This window comes from Podarcis muralis, chromosome 12 (genome assembly GCF_964188315.1).
Source record: "Podarcis muralis chromosome 12, rPodMur119.hap1.1, whole genome shotgun sequence".
Classification (NCBI taxonomy): domain Eukaryota; kingdom Metazoa; phylum Chordata; class Lepidosauria; order Squamata; family Lacertidae; genus Podarcis; species Podarcis muralis.
Genome location: NC_135666.1, coordinates 10942777 through 10963795, shown reverse-complemented (window position 1 = coordinate 10963795; position 21019 = coordinate 10942777). Strand labels below are relative to the sequence as shown.

Genomic DNA, 21019 nt, shown 5'->3' with positions numbered 1-21019 from the left:
GTGGGTTGCTTGTGGGCACTGTATCCACAGCTAACAAAGCTGTTGCACACTTTTACTGCCTCTGTGCCGACAACGATTCCACCCAGGCATTTCAAGTATGGTACACCTGGCTTCAAAATAAAAAAAATAATAATTAATAATAATAATAACAGTAATCTGCTGGCTTTGTGGTTAGTAGTGGTGGTCAGAAGCCCTCATCCTGCCTTCCCTGGAGCCTTAGGCTGTGTGCACACTTATACCTTTAAAGCTGTGTTAGAAATTAGCCAGGTGCCAGGCGCGTTTTGCTACTGGCATGAGTCCAATTGTGACTATGATGAGATTTCTGGGCGCCATGTTGATGACCACAGTTTAAAAACCGGCCTTAGTCCATGACTAACACCATTTCCACTGTGTGTGTGTGTGTGTTTCTCCTTCTTGCATACTGGGACAAGTGAATTGTTGTAAGAGCAAACTACAGTCAAGCAATGTATCTGAGATGGTAGAATCGTAGAATTGTAGCATTGGACAGAACCCTGGGGTCACCCAGTCCAAGCCCTTGGCGAATAGTCATTCTGTTGTGGCGACCACAACCTAGATTTAAGGTGCCACTTGACACCAGCATGTACCGTATTTTTCGCTCTATAGGATGCACCCAACCATAGGACGCACCTTGTTTTAGAGGGGGAGAACAAGAAAAAAAAATACTCCCCCTCTCACCTCAGCGCCCCTTCAGTGAAGCAGCAGGAGAAACGGAGCCCCTTCCATTTCTTCCCCCGCTTGGCTGAAGGGGCGCTGCACAGCTCTCCCTCTCTGCTGAAGCCAGGAGAGTCTTGCTCTCCCGGCTTCAGCAAAAGGAACCCGAAGCCTTTGGAGCACAGCGCGAGGTCCCACTGCACTCCAGAGGCTTCAGGCGGCTATCCCTGAAGCCTGGAGAGTGAGAGGGGTTGGTGCGCACCGACCCCTCTCGCTCTCCAGGCTTCAGCGAAAGCAACGCGAAGCCTCCGGAGCGCGGAGGGAGCACTCCCTTTGCGCTTCGGAGGCTTCGCGTTGCTATCGCTGAAGCCAAGGAGCCTGCATTCGCTCCATAGGACACACACACACATTTCCCCTTAATTTTTGGAGGGGAAAAGTGCGTCCTATAGAGCGAAAAATACGGTATATCTGAGTTTCTAACATTTTGCTTTAAGCATCTTCTTTCCTTCAAAGAATTCTGGGCACTGTAGTTTGTGAAGGTTTCAAAAACTTTTGCCAAGGCCCTTGCAATAAGGCAGTTTTCTTCCATGGTATCTGGAATATTTTCCCAGTGGATCTCGATGTTGCCTGGGAGGTCTTATAACAACATTTTATACAATCTGCCTTGGCAACCCAGAGATCATATCGTCCAGTTTTATTTCCCTTCTCTGCTTCAACCTGCCAAGAAGGCTGCCAGCTTTCGAGCTTTGATTTCTCAGGTGGAACAGGGTGCAAAGAAAGCAAAACAAGCACAGCTTCATTCTTAGGGGGGCATAGTTTGCCCGGTACTTGACCTTCTGGACTTCATCTCCTTCCTGCCTGCTTACATGCATTACATCGTCCCTCCACCCCCCCACCCCCCACCAAATTACCACCAAATTGAATTTGGAATTGTGGTATTTGAAAATGTCAAGGAGGATCAATAGGGAAACTCAGTCTTGGTAGACTCAGCACATTTCAGAGCAGATCTGAAACTTCTTCCCTGACGAATTTATTTAGGGGTTCTGCATATGCCTGTTGAACTGGGGCGCCCCTGCCCAGATCGCATAAGGCAGCATGTTTCACAAACATCTGAGAGGTGAAGTGGCAGGGCTCTGAGGAGTTGTGGTGGAGGCAGAGGGTCAGGGGGCTGACACCCAGGAAAGGGGACCAGCGATTTCTGGGGTTCCTTGCCCCAAAGGTGGGGGGCACAGGATGTGTCAGAAGCATTGGAAGAGGCTGTTCAGGTGAGGGGTGGTGCGGTCGAATCCACGCTGTCTTCCAGGAACCAGAGGGGAAGAGCAATGACTGCTTCTATGTAGGAGAAGAACTTCCTTGGCTGGGAGTACTGTGGTACCTCGGGTTACAGGTTACAGACGCTTCAGGTTACAGACTCCGCTAACCCAGAAATAGTACAAAGATTAAGAACTTTGCTTCAGGATGAGAACAGAAATCATGCTGTGGTGGCAGCAGGAGGCCCCATTAGCTAAAGTGGTGCTTCAGGTTAAGAACAGTTTCAGGTTAAGAACGGACCTCTGGAATGAATTAAGTTCTTAACCTGAGGTACCACTGTACTTTGGATATGAGGAGCACTTAACTCTCACAGCCACAAAGGCTAACTGAGAGCAACAGTTGCCAGTGTTTTTCTATGAGACACTGATCGTGGCACATGTCTGATTTGAAGGAGGTAAAACTATCATGACAATTCATGCAGGGATACAATGGGCAGCCTCCTTTGAAGCGGGTGGTGCTGTGGTGTAAACCACTGAGCCTGGGACTTGCCGATCAGAAGGTCGGCAGTTCGAATCCCTGTGACGGGGTGAGTTCCCGTTGCTCGGTCCCTGCTCCTGCCCACCTAGCAGTTTGAAAGCACGTCAAAGTGCAAGTAGATAAAGAGGTACCGCTCCGGTGGGAATATAAATGGCGTTTCTGTGCACTGCTCTGGTTTCGCTAGAAGTGGCTTAGTCATGCTGGCCACATGACCCGGAAGCTGTACGCCGGCTCCCTTGGCCAATAAAGCGAGATGAGTGCCGCCACCTCAGAGTCGTTTGCGACTGGACTTAACGGTCACGGGTCCCTTACCTTTTTAAAAAAAAAAATCTGATGTGTCTCATGTGAGAGTGAATGTTGCGCCCAATGCATATAAGCATTAGAAGCACATGTGTGTGGCAGAATCCAGAACGCCACATCACGCAGAGATGCAGGGCACTCGCAGTGCCACCTCCCGTGGGAGGCACAGGTTGGACTCTCAGGGCCCTCAATTAATAATTAATTGACTTTTATTTCTTACTTGCTTACTTGCCTGTTGTGATTCGCAGTTTGGGGAATATTGCTGTAAGATGCCTGGTGTTGTTAAGTTCCAAAAGCGATATATGCACAAACAGGAGGTGGTTTCGTCCAGTGCCAGCAAATCCAAAAAGGAAGAATTCTTCAAATGGGGAATTTAGCAGCTCCAACGTCTTACCAAAAAAAGGAAGAAGACTGAAAGCAAGCACATGTTGAGTCCAGTGTTCAAAATTAGCCAGGTGCCAGGCACATTTTTGCACCTGACTATTGGGCACTTACAACCAAATAAAGATTCCTGGGCGCCAGGGTGGCGCATGGCATCTCCACCATCTGGAGGTGTATGCCTGGGGATCCTTGGATATGGACTACTGCACGTCCTATAGGATTCAATCGGTTATATTTTATCTGCATAGACAGAATGAATTTCGGGAAACAAAGTGCTTTTTCTGTGCAGCCTAAGCAGGAGCAGCGAACGACGTTATAGTGAATCGTTGTCACTTGTCTTCACTTACCCAGCCGCCCTGCTCGCAGTTGTGAAGAATATCTGTCAGGGAACTGCCATCAGCTCAGAGGTGAGAGGTGGAAGGGCAGTTGTGTTATAGGGAACCTCCGAAGGTTTTGCGGAAAGCCCCGCCTCCAGTGGGGAGGAGGTGCAGGGACCAGGAGATGCTAAGGAGAGCCTCAACACGGAGCCTGAGCAAAGCGGAGGGGAGGGAAGTACCCCCTTGCCAGCGCCTACTCTGTGCAGTAGGTTTCAGCGCAGAGAGGGGAGGAGAAGGATGGGGGTCACACGACTTATGCTGGGGGAGGTACAAGGACCGGCCACTCCCAGATTCTGCTAGCGACTGAGCCAGACATAAACTTGCAACGCTCTTCACTGTAAATAGTTTGCACTAAGAATAAAGCCTGGAAAAGACAGGTCGGAGTCTTGCCTGTTTGCTCTTGAGCAACCACACCACCACCTGACAATATCCATACGTTATGAATGGTCCGTGTCACCATTAAGAAAAAAGGTCGGAATAGACCAAGATACATGCGGACTGTCCCTGGATCAAGTGACTTTTCTTCTTTAAGCCCTTGAAAGTTCTTAACCCAGCTCAAGTTTTTCACCTGAACTAGCCAGATGTTTAACTGAGAATCAATCCTAGTCAGTCCGTCATTTGAAAAATATGCCTTGCCCCAACATGGCAACTAGACATTCCGTTTTGGTTACTGCAACCTTGGTTTAAGGAGCCATTTGGCGCCTAGCTCTTATGAATCTTACGTTTCTAACACTGGTTGGGTCCTCATGGCAGTGAGGCGAAAACTGAGAATGTAAAAAAAAGGCATTGTGGTGCAGGAATGGGATGTTCACAGCCTCACCACCACCTGTGTCCCTCATCTTGTTCTTACATGTTGCTACAAATGACAACTCATTTGCTCAGCCTGTGTTGGAATCTGTGCTAAAACATGGAATCCCCTTTTATTCTCCCAATGACTTAACCAGAAGTTTGGATTTATTTGACTTCAAGTTTTTGCGACCCTCACCTCCTGTTCATTTGGTGATGGCTGTTTCATGTGTCTCGCCTCTGATCTGCAGAACAGGATCTGGTGAAAAGCTCCCCAAAGCCGAAAGAAGCTTTCCAAAGGCTGCCCAGTGAGTTTCCTTGGAGAACGGAGACTGGAACCCCAGACTTCCCAGTCCAAAAGCATTGCATACTTTAGCAGGCGGCCATAATGTCACATGGAAGCTTTTCCCCGCACTCCTCACTTGATGGTCTCTCTTTCTTGGCTTAAGCCATGTTCAGCAACTGAATACAGTATCCTAAATCCTTTGTTGTTTTGGTGGTGGTTGGGAATACTTTGTAAAAAAAATAAGCAGCAAGCCCTTTTAATAAAAAAAGTCTTGAGATTGTTCAGAGAAATAGAATCTTCACTTCATCCTCCCACCAGTGTGAGCTAGTCATAATGTGTCCTTTTAAACACATTCTCTGCATCTCAAGGCCTGCCTTTTATTAGCAGCTTGGGAAAAAGAAATGTAATAAAGGCCTTATTCCTTTTGAATAATTTCCTTGTCTCCAGTTGCTTTTATCTCATTCTATGCCCTTTTAAAATGTGGGGGTTTTTTTGGGGGGGGGTTGGGTTGTTTTTTTTATTTTGATTATATATTTTGTGGTTTTATATTTTGATTTTGTTCTGTGAACCGCCCTGAGACCTCTGGGTATAGGGCGGTATATAAAATGAATGAATGAATGAAGCTGAAAAGGGGAGGGAGAAAGGAGTTTTGCTATAGAGGGCAAAGCTTGCCACAAAACCACCCTGTGTGCGGGAGCTTAAGGCACAAAACGATTAAAAGATCATTCTCCTTAACCGTTTTCTGAGAGGTGCACCCTTTCTGAAAGAAAGCGTGTTAAAACCTTGGATATGCAAGTAAATAAATAAATCCCAGTTAATTGTGTGTTTCGTGAAATAGCAGCATACAAAGAAAGAGGAGACTCTTGACAACAGCAAAGATATCGTTACCTTTGTAAAAAACCTTTTGTACTATTTTTGGGTAGGATGCTGATGGCATCCTTGCTCATGTTGACATGGCGATAGTATCACAGAATTGTCAGGTTGGTGGAGAGACCACGAGGGTCATCTAGTCCAACCCCTTTGCAATGCAGGAATCTTCTGCCCAATGTGGGGTCTGAACCCACAACCCTGGAGCCATTTCCCTGCTACCGGTGCTGGCCCAGGACGTTGTGCATCCTGACGCAGAGCCCAAACGGCGCTGTGCTTCCGATAGTAAAAGGTAAAGGTACCCCTGCCCGTACAGGCCAGTCTTGCCAGACTCTAGGGTTGTGCGCCCATCTCACTCAAGAGGCCGGGGGCCAGCGCTGTCCGGAGACACTTCCGGGTCACGTGGCCAGCATGACAAGCTGCATCTGGCGAGCCAGCGCAGCACACAGAGCGCCATTTACCTTCCCGCTAGTAAGCGGTCCCTATTTATCTACTTGCACCTGGGGGTGCTTTTGAACTGCTAGGTTGGCAGGCGCTGGGACCGAGCAACGGGAGCACACCCCGCCGCGGGGATTCGAACCGCCAACCTTTCGATCGGCAAGTCCTAGGCGCTGAGGCTTTTACCCACAGCGCCACCCGCGTCCCTCGTGCTTCCGATAGGGCCAGCTTATTAAAAAAAAAAAAAAGTCTTGCTGCACCTTTCAGACACCCGCAGGTGCCTTCACCCGTCACTTCCTCATAGCCAGCTTTTGCTACTGCAAACCATGAGCATATGCCAGGGTTAACTGAATACATAGGTAGAAGCTTGCATCTGAGTTCCTGCGAGACAGAGGGGCTGGGGAAGCCCCAGCAGAAACTATGATGGTCAGCCAGTTTTAGCGATAGCAAATTTGTGTCCGTAGTCTCAGTTGAAAGGTCTTGTTTTACAGTTTGTGAACACCGAGGCTCAGAGATATACAACTTGCTTATGGATCAGGCAAGTTAAGTGTGTGAGACCAAAGCCTTCTCCTTGCTGTTGTTGCTGGCATTCCAAAATTGGGAGTTATAGACTACTTAGCTGATTTACCAAAAAGATCCTGATCTTCTTTATAACAGCCCTGGGTGTAGGCTGTGCCTTGGAAAAATGCAGAAAAGAGGAAGGTTGTCAGAGGGCTGGGGCGGTACATTAGCACCTTGGAAAGCTCTCTCTACTTTCCCTATGATGAGCTGCAAGAGAATAAATAATGCAAGGCGAGGAGATAGATGCAAATTTGTGTAGTTTTCACGGGCTGCAGGGTTCTGCCTCCCTTGACGGCACACTTGGGGTTTCGTGGCTCAGGATTCTGAATTTTAGCTCAGGTTTATATATAGATCTAATGAACACCCTCCGACTCAGAGAAAAGGATTTCCCCATGATGGGGGGGGAGGGGGAGGCTGCTGTATTGACTGAAGGGGTGGTGAAGCATTGCCTGTGGATTCTGACCCTGCTGCAGCTTTTTTCTGACATTGAACACATTTTTAAAGCTTGCATTTCAGTGGCAGAGTATCTTGCCTGCATTTTGCCTGCATTTGCATGCAGAAGGTCTCAGGGTCAATTCCAGGCACCTATATTATCTGCCTTGAAAACCCTGGAGAGCCACTGTTAGTCAGCATAGAATACTGAGCTTAGATGCACATTGGTCTCACTCAGTAGAAGGTAGCATTCTCTGCTCCTAAATCTCCAGCAGTCTTCTGCATGGCTTCCCAAGCACACGGGAGCTTTGGCCTGATACCCCGACTCCTGAACATCTGACAGCAGGGTGGCCTCTCCCTTTGACTGAAGGACAAAGTGGGATAATACCACGGTTGCCAGATGTCTTGATTAAGGAAGCTGTAGTTGCTGCTGTATATCCCCCAAAATAGCACAGCTGCAAACAGCATAATGGATACCCTTTTCCAGGGAATATTACAGCCCCATTGAACTTGCATCATAAATATGCAGTTTCCTATTACGGTTTTCAATCGGGATTTGGCAACATGGGTTCGCTAGATGGACCGCGGACCAGTTTGAATGTTGCTATATTAAACTTTTCTCTTAAAATCACGATGGGAGCAGCCCTCCCAAGGAGAATGTCAAGCAATTAAAAAACAACAACCCAGGAATTTCAAAGCCACACACTCTTTATTGACCAGCATCTATTTGAAATTGGATAAGCCTCTGCAGCACTCAGCCAATCCTAGTCCATGCTCTCAACGAATTGCATTCTTTGTAGCTAGCCTGGAAAACAATGCAATCACTAATTTGAGCACCTTGGATTTTAATTTAATATTAGTGGTAAGAAAGAGCAGTGGTGGAGTATGCGTATTTCTGTACTACCTACTTTTTGCTTAATCATTTGCAGTTTTTTTGTGTGTGAACAGAGGAGGAGAAATGGTGGGTGGCCTCTGTGTGTGCGCTGCAGCTTTCAACATTTGTGCGTTGTTGGAACTGTAAGGTTTGTGCGTGTTTCTAGGTTTGAGATAAGTGTTGAGGTTTTGCATCCCTGTTTTTCTTCAGATTGAAAAAACAATGCAGGTTGTATGTTTGTTTGGCCGCTGTGAAACTGCTGGCCAGCAGGATCGTCTGTTGTGGTGAACGTAGTATGTGCAGTTTGTACAAAGGACACCTTATTAAATACATACGGAAGAGGCTCGTGCTATTTATTTTTGAAACTTATAGCTCCTCATCATGTTTCCTCTGTAGTAGGAAGCTGTGGTAGGTGGGGAGGAGTTGGTGGTGTCAATAGTTAAACCCCTTAGGCTTCATCACACTTTGGTTGGGCAGAATATTGCATGTACATTTTCCTTCTCAGTAAGCCAATTGGCAAGCCTTCATGCTTTTTTAAAAAAACCTAGCATCCCAGAGGACCTGGAGCAGACATAGGCAAACTCCGGCCCTCCAGATGTTGGGGACTACAATTCCCATCATTCCTGATCACTGGTCCTCTTAGCTAGGGATGATGGGAATTGTAGTCCCAAACATCTGGAAGGCCAAGTTTGCCTATGCCGGACCTGGAGGCATAACTTAAACATCCTCCTCTCTGTCACTGGCTCCTTGTGTGGTGTTGGGTACGATGCTCTGGTATCCTTGCAATCCCAGGGGCAGCCAACTAGCCATGGCTTATAGCAGAGCTGAAACAATAGCCAAGCGGCACTGTAGAAAATGCATTATTCCGTAAGTGTTCAAGGATTACAAAATATGATGCATCAGATGAAGCGAACTTTAGCGTGCTGGTACGGCTGTCTTGTCCCTCTTGCTAAGTATGCGGTAGTGACGGCACATACCCAGGGGCTGTTGTCATTAAACAACGTCCATTTTGCTTCTTAAGGTCCATGAATAATCATAGTTTAGAGGTCCCGGGCCCTAAGGAAGTCAGATTATCCTCCACCAGGGCCAGGGCCTTCTCAGTGATGGCTCCGACCTGGTGGAATGCTCTGTCCCATGAGACCAGGGCCCTGCAGGATTTAACTCCCTTCCGCAGGGCCTGTAAGACAGAGCTATTCCACCTGGCTTTCAATTTGAACCTGGCCTGATCTTTTGTTCCCCTTCCTTCCCTCTCCCTCCCCTTTTTGTGAAGATTGCCCGCTCTGGGATCCCACAGCTGGTTCTCCCCTGGTCTCCTTGCTGGCCCAAGTGGGACTAATTTAGCCAGCTAGCCCTGGTGATCATCTAATGTTTATTGGATGGATTTTCTCCCTAAATTGATTTTCGATTTTATTGTTATTTATATTTTATACCGTATTTTATGCTCTTTTTTTTTGGTAGCATCAATTAAGTGTTTTAAATTTGTTGTTAGCCGCCCTGAGCCCGGTTTCCTGAACCGGGAAGGGCAGGGTATAAATAAAAATGTATTACTTATTATTATTATTATTCTGCCCTGCAGGGCCAGGCCATGGTGAGGCCGAGACCCGGGAATGCATCTATTACAATGCCAACTGGGAGCTGGAAAAGACCAACCAGAGCGGGGTGGAGCGCTGTGAAGGGGAGAAGGACAAACGCCTCCATTGCTACGCATCCTGGAGAAACAACTCCGGCTCCATCGAACTGGTGAAGAAAGGGTGCTGGCTTGACGACTTCAACTGCTACGACAGGTGAGAGGGCACCGGCAGAACCAGGGAGCAGCAGCACACTCCTCCCTCCTCCTTACATGTGCGCCCTTGCCCTCCAGTCCATGGAGCTTGGAGCTTCAGCCATGAAGTCGCTCAGGCTGGGAGCTTTGTTTATAGCAGCTGGAAGCCCCATGCCCAGGTTGGGGAGGCTCCTCCCTCTTTTCATCTGCAGGGCCACGTGTCAGCGCTGGGCGGGGCCAGAGGCAAAAGGGGGCAGGCGGGGCAATGAATGCAAATTTTGCCATCCACCCTACACAACCACTTGAGTTTTCAGAGTGGCTGAAACACTTTTTTATTCAGTGCTGTTGTTCTTTAGGCGTGTCCGACTCTTCGTGACACCATGGACCAGAACACGCCAGGCACTCCTGTCTTCCACTGCCTCCCGCAGTTTGGTCAAACTCATGTTCGTAGCTTCGAGAACACTGTCCAACCATCTTGTCCTCTGTCGTTCCCTTCTCCTTGTGCCCTCCATCTTTTCCAACATCAGGGTCTTTTCCAGGGAGTCTTCTCTTCTCATGAGGTGGCCAAAGTATTGGAGCCTCAGCTTCAGGATCTGTCCTTCCAGTGAGCACTCAGGGCTGATTTCCTTAAGAATGGAGAGGTTTGATCTTCTTGCAGTCCATGGGACTCTCAAGAGTCTCCTCCAGCACCATAATTCAAAAGCATCCATTCTTCGGCGATCAGTCTTCTTTATGGTCCAGCTCTCACTTCCATACATCACCACTGGGAAAACCATAGCTTTAACTATACGGGCCTTATTTTTCTAGAAAAAGAGGTGCTGGAACTCAACACGAACACCTCCCTTGTTCTCTTATAATGGCAATGGCGCCCACCTGAGAGGTGCCAGCACTGACTTCTGGCGAGAGAAAAAAGCCCTGATAGTATCCATTGGAATGGACTGGTTTTGAAAAAAAAAAATCTTTAAAAATACTTTTTTATTCGCTAATAATTTAAACAACAAAAGACAAACAAAAAAATACCAGCCAGCTGACATTGACAATTCTTACTATATTAACTGCAACTTGACAATTCCGTTCATTACATTCACAGTTAGTTAATTTCCAAATACACACACAAACCCCATCTCAGCTGGAGAGTACAACTATACGTGTCCACTCAGAAATAAGCCACAATGACTTTAACAAGAATCATTCCTAGATAAGAGTGTTTAGGGTTGTAGTCTCAGCCTGTTCCTGCTGACATCTGAGGAAGAGCTGTGGCTGAGTGGTTGGTCACCTGCTTTGCAAGCAGAAGGTGCCAGGTTCAGTCCCCGGCTTCTCCAGGTAAGGCTGGGAATGTCCTCTACCTGAAACCTTGCAGAGCCTCTGCCAGTCCGTGTAGGCAATAGTGAGCTTGATGGGCCATTGGTCTAACTCTGTATAAGGTAGTTCCCTCTGTTCCTGCAGTTTCTCTTATCTTCCTAGGGCTTAAGCGTTCTCTTCCCCCGCCCTGCTTTTTTCTGCAATTCATTCATTTCCTATTTCTGCATTGCATCTGTTAGCCGGCGATGTTGCTCTCAACCCCCTCCCGCACGTCCCTTTTTTAAAAAAATCTTCCTAATTTAGTTTATGTTCCTTGTCATTTCTTTGCCTTGCTCAGCCTTCTAAATTGCTGTTCGGCAGTTAGCAGATCAGCCATGCTACACGATCTCCCTCTCGGAGTCTTTTTCTCCTCCTGCTCCTACAGAAACCAGAAATTCCTCCAGTTTGCGTTACCACTCTTAGACTTCCCTTCCTCTTCCCAGTCTCGTAGGGCCTGGTGGTGAGATGGCTCTTTGCTTCTCATCTTTTGACCAGTATAATGTCCTTTATTTTCCCCACCCCTCCTGCCATTATTCCCCCCCCCCCCCCATCTCAAGCTTTGCGCTGCTGCGTATTTCTTGGTCGCCTATAATTTATGGATTGCTGCGATAGGTGGTTTTTTTATAGGTGGTTTTTATAGGTGGTTTTTTTATTCGTGTAGCGCACCTAGTATATGAATTGCTTCTATAAATGGGAATAAATTATGATGACGCCGAGTAGTCTAACGCCAAGCCAGTTTGGTGTAGTGGTTAAGAGCGGTAGTCTTGTAATCTGGGGAACCAGGTTCGATTCCCCGCTCCTCCACATGCAGCTGCTGGGTGACCTTGGGCCAGTCACACTTCTCTGAAGTCTCTCAGCCCCACTCACCTCACAGAGTGTTTGTTGTGGGGGAGGAAGGGAAAGGAGAATGTTAGCCGCTTTGAGACTCCTTAAAGGGAGTGAAAGGCGGGATATCAAATCCAAACTCTTCTTCTTCTTCTTCTTCTATTGTTGCCACTCCTGCTTGGCGTACCTTCCTCTAAAAGGAATCCCATGAGAATGGGGGGGGGGGGCAGGGAGAACATGCAAGCCTCCAGATGTTGCTGGACTCCAACTCCCATCAGCCCTATCCAGCATGGCCAGTGGGCAGGGATCATGGGAGTTGTAGTCAAGCAAGTCTGAAAGAGCCACGGTTTCCTTATCCCTCTTAATAAATGACCCAAACTCCTCCCCTCTATACAGGGGCGTACTTTGCTAACAAGCCTTGAGCAAGGACAAAATTTGGTCCACCCCCTTAGATATTTCTCATTTTTACAATAATTTCTATTGACTATTATTTTGCTCCCCTTCAGCTCGGCACCCTGTGCAGGGGAACCGCCTGCATCGCCTTAAATCCGGCGTTGCTTTATGACATCACTTCCTGCTTACTGGCCTCTCCCCGCCCTTGGAAGCACAAGTGCTCAAAAAGCCCAATTTGCCACGTAACCGGGGAACCTTATACTAAAGTAGCTGCAATTAGTTTACTAGCCTGCCCCATCAAATTATCCCATGCCTGAAAACCAGCAGAAAGTTCACAAAACACCTGGAGACTGGGGACCAGAAGGAGTTGTGATAGAGGAAGGAAGGAATACTCCCATCTTTTCAGCAACAAGGAGCAGTTTTATTATACATGACTGCAGGCCTGTTAAATCCCATCTTTTCAACTCCTTCAATTTGGTGTATCTACATATAAGAGCAAACGTTAAAGGCCTGCTTTTCCTCGCAGTTGTGAAATCCAGGAAGCTAAGGAGCTTCTGGGTGTTTTCACACAGTAAATGCTCGATAATTTCTGGCGTGCCCTGAGAAATGTTCTGTACAATTACGTGGAGAGCAGCGTGTTCTTCCGAGAGCCACGTGCTGCAGAAAAGGAGAACTTAGTCATTCGGAGCTGCCTACTGGAGCAGAAAAGCACACTTAGCCAGGGTGATAATGGCCCTGCTTTTAGAGCGGCTGTTTTCATTCTGCCTTCCCAGCACACCTGTTCACACATACACAGGCATTGTATCTTGTCCCTTATCCCTTGATTACTCAAGTTTTTGCTTACTGTCAGCCAAAGGCTTTGGAAGACGTCTGAAATGTATTGAGGGCTTCCTCCCCTGGCCAGTATTGTATTAGGGTATGCTTCTAACAATAACTGAAAGTGGAGGACTATAACTAATAGAAGATAAACAATTCCTAGGAGCCCATGAAGCAGCCCAACACACTGTAGGTCAGTCAAAACATTGGCCTATCTAGCTTAGTACTGTCTACACTGACTGGTAGCAGTTTCTCAGGGTTTTGGGCAGGGAATCTTTTTCCCAGCCCTACCTGGAGGTGCTGGGAATCGAACCTGTGAACCTCCTGGTTGCAAAGCAGATTATCTGCCACTGAGCTACCCTGAGTTTGGGAAGTGGCGCAGACTGAGCCCTGAGGAAAAGGTGGACAATGAGAATGGGAGGAAGATAGGTGGGATGGACATTTAATGATGATGGGATCGTAGAGTTGAAAGGGACCCCCAAAGCTTGTTTATCCTACCCAACTGCAATGCAGGAATCCCAACTAAATTATCCATGGCAGATGGCCATCCATCTTCTGCTTAAAAACCTCCAAGGAAGGAGAGTTCACCACCTCCCAAGGGAGGACCGTTCCACCGTCAAACAGCTCTGGCGGTCAGAAAGTTCTTCCTGACGTTTAGTCAAAATCTCCTTTCTTGTAACTTGAAGCCGTTGGTTCGGAAGCCATCGGTTCTCCTGCCTCCAGAGCAGGAGAAAACAAGCTTGCTCCATCCTTCGTGTGACAGCCCGTCAGATATTTGAAGATGGCTACCATATCTTGGGACGCGGGTGGCACTGTGGGTAAAAGCCTCAGCGCCTAGGGCTTGCCGATCGAAAGGTCGGCGGTTCGAATCCCCGCGGTGGGGTGCGCTCCCGTTGTTCGGTCCCAGCACCTGCCAACCTAGCAGTTCGAAAGCACCCCCCGGGTGCAAGTAGATAAATAGGGACCGCTTACTAGCGGGAAGGTAAACGGCGTTTCCGTGTGTGGCTCTGGCTCGCCAGAGCAGCGATGTCACGCTGGCCACGTGACCCGGAAGTGTCTCCGGACAGCGCTGGCCCCCGGCCTCTTGAGTGAGATGGGCGCACAACCCTAGAGTCTGTCAAGACTGGCCCGTACGGGCAGGGGTACCTTTACCTTTTTTACCATATCTCCCTCTCGGTCTCCTCTTTTCCATGCTAAATATACCCAGCTCCTTCAACCGTTCCTCATACGGTTTGGTTTCCAGAACTTTGATCATCTTGGTCGCCTGCCTCTGCACACGTTATTAATTTAATTAAATAAATAAAATAATAGTCAGGGATTGATCCCGGGACCTTCTGCGTTCAAGTCGGATACTTTGCCACTATGCTATGGTCCATATAATCCAGGCTTCCTCAAAGTTGGCTCTCCAGACATTTTGAGACTACAATTCCCATGATCCCTTACCACTGGTCCCGCTAGCTAGGGATCATGGGAGATGCAGGCCAAAAACATCTGGAGGGCTGAGTTTGAGGAAGCCTGATATAATCAGTAGCCACTGACTGAATCCTCTTTGGAAGGACAGAGGGCACTGCAGGGAAATTTGTTGGCATGTAGCTTCCGTTACAGACAGCTTGAGGTAGATACCCAAGGTTTCTGTTCTCTTGTCTTCGTTCTCCCTTTCCATCAGTACAGAGCTCCTGGAGCCAACTGCAATTCCTATGTGAGGCATCGGCCACAAGTGTGAGCAGCTATTTGTGCAAATGAATCGACGGGCATAACTTATAAATGAGCTCAGAGCTTGCTGCCTGATAAGCTGCGGCTCACTGCTCGATAGCATCACACAGGAAGCAGTTGCCACAAATCATTCTCCCTTATCACATTGGCTCAGATCATCGCTTGACCAGGGGAAGCAGGTCAGACTGCTGCAGAAGAAGGAAAATCTGTGGTTCGGAAAGATCGTAAAGTAATTTTTGCTTCCCTGAAGGGTTTAGTGTATACACTTCCAAAAGCAACCATTGATAGGTGGAAGAGTTGGTGCAGTGTTGTTAAGTAGCATCTTAAGATAGGACAACGGGACGCGGGTTGCGCTGTGGGTTAAACCACAGAGCCTAGGGCTTGCCGATCAGAAGGTCGGCGGTTCGAATCCCCGCGACGGGGTGAGCTCCCGTTGCTCGGTCCCTGCTCCTGCCCACCTAGCAGTTCGAAAGCATGTCAAAGTGCAAGTAGATAAATAGGTACCACTCCAGCGGGAAGGTAAACGGCGTTTCCGTGCACTGCTCTGGTTCGCCAGAAGCGGCTTAGTCCTGCTGGCCACATGACCCGGAAGCTGTATGCCGGCTCCCTCAGCCAATAAAGCAAGATGAGCACCACAACCCCAGAGTCAGTCACGACTGGACCTAATGGTCAGGGCTCCCTTTACCTTTTTAATTTGAAGCAGAGGACGGCAACCGCCTTCATACAGGTGCGGTTTAATTGCGGCAATGCTGTGCTGGCAGGCATTTGCTGGCATCATTTACAGGTGGATTTGGTGCAATCTGCCACAAAAGAGAAGACTCATTGCCAGCAAAGTCCCACCTGTAAATTACTGCTTTTTTAAAAAAAGCAAGCAAACCCCCAAACCGCTGCTCATGGTGTCTTAACTTTGGGAAATGTTCTAATGGCACCATGAAAGAAGCCGTTAAACAGCCATGGCCGCCTCGTGTCCCTTACCCCTCTGCACATGCCTCTGGGGGAGAAACATGGGGGCAGCTGGCCTTTTCAGGTAGCTTAGCCCTGGCCTTTCATCTCGTAATAACATTGCTGCAGTGGCTCTGTGTGGTGCTGGAAAGTTTCCTTGTCCCTTCTGCCTGTTTCCTTTGAAATACAAGGGGGAAGCAACGTGTGGGCATGTATATGTTCTCAAAGCGCAAGGATATTGGAGCAAAACTTGTATATTGAGGCTATACCTTTAAGAGTTTTAACTCGCCCTTCTGCAAAGTTCCTGTGCGGGTAAAGGGCTCTTGAGATCTCATGCGGCGAGCTTTCTGCCTCCTTATAACAAAAGGTTCGGTGGATTGGCAAAATACAGCAGAAAGCCAGCACTAAATAGGATAAAGACAATTCATTGTGCACCTTTCTTCTGAGGGCAATATAAGAATCCACTGACTTTTATCTTATTTTCTTTTGTGTTGTCTTGCTGTATATATTTATATATATAGGCAGGAATGTGTGGCCACAGAAGAGAGCCCACAAGTGTTTTTCTGCTGCTGTGAAGGAAACTACTGCAATGAGAAGTTCACTCACCTACCCGAAGTTACTGGCCCAGAAGGTGAGGCTTTTGTTTATCAAGAACAAAACTCTTTGTATTGGAAGGTGACTTCAGTGGGTTTCTGCTAACCTTGAATTCCTGGCTCGGCAACAGAACACGGAACCTAATTAGAGCAGTGGCATTTCATATTGCAGAGTCGAGGAGTTCTCAAAAATTTTAAGTTTCTACAGAATGTTGCTTAGTTGTTTCTCGGTCTTCTGGGTGAAGTGAATTGCACGCTAGTCTCTCTCCACCTGTGAAGCAAAAGAAATGCGCTCCTTTTCTCTCTCGCAGGATTTCTGGGGCGCATCACTGCAGGCAGAACGCTTGTGGGAAGGGAATGAGATAGTCTGGTTTGCACAGATTTAGCTAAGTATCTCAATTAGCTCTTGGCCAAATGGCAGCTGGCATGGTAAGTAGTGGTGCTGAGGAAGAGGGAAAGCTGCTGAATAGCGATCTGTTGATTCATCTGGCTCAGCATGGTCTACTCTCACCCCCAGGGGGCAGCCCAGAGTTTCAGGCAGGGGACCCTCCCTGTCCTACCCAGATATGCTGGGGATCGAACCCACAGCCTTCTGCTTCCCAGGCAGGTGTTCTGCCACTGAGCTACGGCCCTCCCCCAGTGCAGAGGCTAGACTTGGGCAAGCCAGGTTTTCAAACCCAGAACCAGCTTGGCCAAATAATCAGGTGGCTTGAAGCAAACAAGAATTCAAAACCAGAATCTCTGTTAAAAGCCAAATCCAATCCAAGCGGTATAAAGCGAGCAAGGCCACGAACAGAAAGCTGGAGCAAGGTGCATTGTGATATTTCCCCCCTTTCAAAATAACGCTTTGTAACATGTAACGACAAAGCCAACCCAATTGAAATGCAGGAGGGGGAAAATAATTTCTTTTCTTCCTTCGGTTGTTTTTTTTTGCTGAATCAGATTGGAGGTAAACAAATGAGTCGGCAATTCCTTTCCCCCCTGCATTGATATTGCGCGGATGGATCCAGTAGCATTCAGACCATTTGAGAGCAACACATTATAGTCTCCTTTTGAAGTGCTTAAAAAAAAAAAGTCTCCAAGGTGAAACTTTGCATTAGCAGCACCCTTAAAACTTGGGGCACTTAAACTCATCTAGCAATGTAACTGTGAAAAACACCAAGAGCAAAAGTGTCCATCTGTATGCAAGATAAAGGCCTGTACTGATGCAGACTCGGGTAGAAAAAATCTTCACCTGAAAGATCGGCGGGGAAAGGAAACTCTTCAGCATACACCAGAAAGTGGACAGAGAGACAGCTCCTGTCTGAGATGTAATGGGAAGGAGTTCCAAAAGGTTGCGCCCTCACCGAAGAGGAGTCCTGATGAGATGGTCTCTACAAGGAGGTCCTCCCCTACAGAGTATAGTGATCAATATGAAGGGCAAGGCCATCTTTTGAGTGTCCTGGTCCCAGGCAGTATAATGCTTCTTTGTACACTGGTATCAGCACCTTGGGATGCGGGTGGCGATGTGGGTAAAACCTCAGTGCCTAGGAGTTGCCGATTGCATGGTCAGCGGTTCGAATCCCCGCGGCGGGGTGCGCTCCCGTTGCTCGGTCCCAGCGCCTGCCAACCTAGCAGTTCGAAAGCACCCCCGGGTGCAAGTAGATAAATAGGTACCGCTTACTAGTGGAAAGGTAAACGGCGTTTCCGTGTGCTGCTCCGGCTCGCCAGAGCAGCTTCGTCACGCTGGCCACGTGACCCGGAAGTGTCTGCGGACAGCGCTGGCTCCCGGCCTATAGGGTGAGATGAGCGCACAACCCTAGAGTCTGGCAAGACTGGCCCGTACGGGCAGGGGTACCTTTACCTTTTACCTATCAGCACCTTGAACCTAGTCAGGTGGTTCATTGGAAGCTATTCCCGACTGAAAGCTTAGTCATGACGGCTGCATTCTGCCTCCACTGTTGGGAGACAGCATGGCCCTGGGTGATAGTTGATGGGGATCACAGGCAGGGAGAGAGCTGTTGTGCTCAGGTTCTGCTGGTGGGCTTCCCAGAGGCATCTGGTTGGCCACAGAGGACAGGATGCCGGGCGCAGCTGGCCCTGCCATTAAGCAGACTGAGGAGGAGGCCTCAGGCAGCAGAAGTCCCTAGGTTGGCTGCCCCGTGGGCGCCCTGCTGCCAGCGTAGAAGTGCCGCCAGCACCAGCTAAAATCACACCCGGAATTGCTCAGATCGGGCACAGTCTCTCCCGAAATTGCAGGAGTGTGGGCAGACAAGCAGGGCCGGTGGGAGCAGGTATGGTGGGAGGAACAGGGCAGGAGAAAGTGACGCTGCTCCTTTCTCCTCAGGTGGCAAAGCAGGATGTGCCACCTAGGATGGCCCATTGGCCTGATATGGCAGGACTCTCTTTATCTTCTCTAACTTGAGGTATGGGACGCGGGTGGCGCTGTGGGTTAAGCCACAGAGCCTAGGGCTTGCTGATCAGAAGGTCGGCGGTTCGAATCCTTGCGACGGGGTGAGCTCCCGTTGCTCAGTCCCTGCTCCTGCCAACCTAGCAGTTCGAAAGCACATCAACGTGCAAGTAGATCAATAGGTACCGCTCCGGTGGGAAGGTAAACGACGTTTCCGTGCACTGCTCTGGTTCACCAGAAGCGGCTTAGTCATGCTGGCCACATGACCCGGAAGCTGTACGCCGGCTCCCTCGGCCAGAAAAGCAAGATGAGCGCCACAACCCCAGAGTCATCCGCGACTGGACCTTATGGTCAGGGGTCCCTTTACTTGAGGTAATGGTGTGTAGTGACTGGAAGGGGCGATGCAACATATTTGCATGTTGAGGGTTTCATGCAGAAATCACCCACAGAATTTGTGCCACAATCAGACCTGAGGAGTCTGATAGGCCCACGTACGGGCACGAATCTTCTCAGGGCATTGATGAGGCTGGAAGTGTCCCATGAACTCAAGGACCTTGATTTGGGCAGCACGGATACTCAAACACGTCAAGAGAACTGCCCAACGCTTACTGTTAGCTTGACCTCCCCTTGTCTTGTGTGCAACCACGCTCCAAGGTCCGAAGACATTGAGGCCCACATTGGTGAAAGGTGGCTCACTGCACAAAAGCAGGTCAGAGCAGTTTACTCCTAGTAGCAGCAGAATCGGTGCCTCGGGATCCAGAGTGGGAATCTGATTGGTGATCGATCTAAGATGAGGGTGATGGAGAGCGACAACCTGTGCAGCTGTTGCCTCTTGTTTCAAGGTACGAAGCTTAGCTTCCTGCACCGCAGCTTCTCTCCTCAAGACTTCTTCCTTCTTGGCAAACTCGACGCGCTTTCCCGCAGCTGCTGCCTCCTCCTTTGTGAGGGTTACTTCATCTGCCATACGTGATGCTCTGGATGGATAAGACGATCTGTTGGCGTAAGAGTGGGAGTGAGAGCTCCCTGTCAGCGAGGAGCGGCGAGAACAAGGAGAGTGTTTGTGCTGTGAGGAGTGGCGTCCTGAAGTGACTACTGACAAACTTGAGATGGAGCTGGAGTAAGACCTTAACAGTAGAGAAGCCTGGGCCACTGCCTTGAGAATGCGGCTTTGGTTCATCAGCTGTCTTGTCAGCCTCTGTGAGAAGCAGTGCTTCTTGTTCCTTTATGCCAGGCATGTCCAAAGTCTGTTTCGGGGGCCTAATCTGGCCCTGTGGCAGTTTATTTCCTGAGGTAAAATCCTAAAAAAAACCAACCTCAACACTAAAAGCTCAACAACTTTGGTCGGTCCTTTGGTCAGCCCTCATGGCCCTTCACTTCATCAAATGTGGTCCTCTTTGAAAAAAGTTTGGACACCACTGCTTTATGCGCTTCTCCAAAGTGTTCATGGCCTCATGGAAAGTGGAGTCCTTCTGGCCGTTAACCTGCTTGAAATGCAGCCACTCATCGCAGGTATCACTGGGGTGTAGTTGCGCAAAAATGGCGGAGAGGCAATCTGTGTAAGATGTCCATTGCACCAGGTGTTTGGCCAAGCGGGTCCTCTGGTGAGGCCTATTCTCCAGGAGTGTTGCACCATCAGTCTCCAGAATGTCTTTCTGCAGCCTCTGTCAAGCCGCCTTACCTGATTTGCCTTATGTTCCTCTAAGGTAGCTCTCATTTTGGGGGTCAGCTTCCTAAGTCTGTTTTGACCCGAAGACCCTGTGGCACCATTAGCTGTATCAGAAGCTAGTTCCTGTCTCATCCCCTGCTTGGTTGCTTTTTCAGAATGGTCTCCCATTTTTTTAAGGAATCTGGTACAAATACACTTAAAATTGGAAGGCTGCGGTACCATATCTCAACATTAGATGAGGTGTGGCTTTCTCTGGAGGGTTTTATTCCTGTAATCTTTCAGTTTAGCTGTTTGAGAAGGTGTGTGGGCTTTGCAGTGGAGAATTAGCACTTCAATGGAATTGCAGTGGAGAACACTTGCTGGGTGAGGAGAGTTACTGAGTTGCATAAGTTTGCAGAGTTGCTAGGAAAAGCAGGATGCACTTTTCTTCAATGCAGAGGGTAGGCAGGGAGAATTCCAGGGCTAGCGAGCTTGCAGGCTGATACTTTGAGAACCTTGTTTGCATTTGTAAATTGCTCTGGGAGACTAACAGGGCTGGTTTCACATGCACAAGGAGAAGGCTGATTTGTAAACCACTTTCAGTTGCAAATTCTTGTTAGAGAGAAAGAGAGCGCATCATTCATTTGTCCTTACTGTTCTGTCTGGAGATTTCTCTCTCTTTGTGGATAGTATTAACAAAACTCGACAAAGCTCTCATACATAGATTTATTGAAGATAATCGAGGCACATGTAGAAATATTGCTTGCATTCCAATGGCTCTGAATGAAGTTTTCTGTGGAGCTCTGTAAGGACAAAGTGAGTTTGCCCTTCTTCTTGG

At 48.5% G+C, this 21019-nt stretch overlaps 1 protein-coding gene across 1 annotated transcript in view; it reads left to right on the top strand.

The window, feature by feature from the left end:
- ACVR2B (activin A receptor type 2B) overlaps positions 1-21019 on the top strand; it is a 131018-nt gene that overhangs the window by 81561 nt on the left and 28438 nt on the right. Inside the window, exons 2-3 of the mRNA XM_028750861.2 lie at positions 9339-9546; positions 16076-16185. Coding sequence (XP_028606694.1) covers positions 9339-9546; positions 16076-16185 — 318 coding nt within the window. The remainder of the gene's footprint in view (positions 1-9338; positions 9547-16075; positions 16186-21019) is intronic.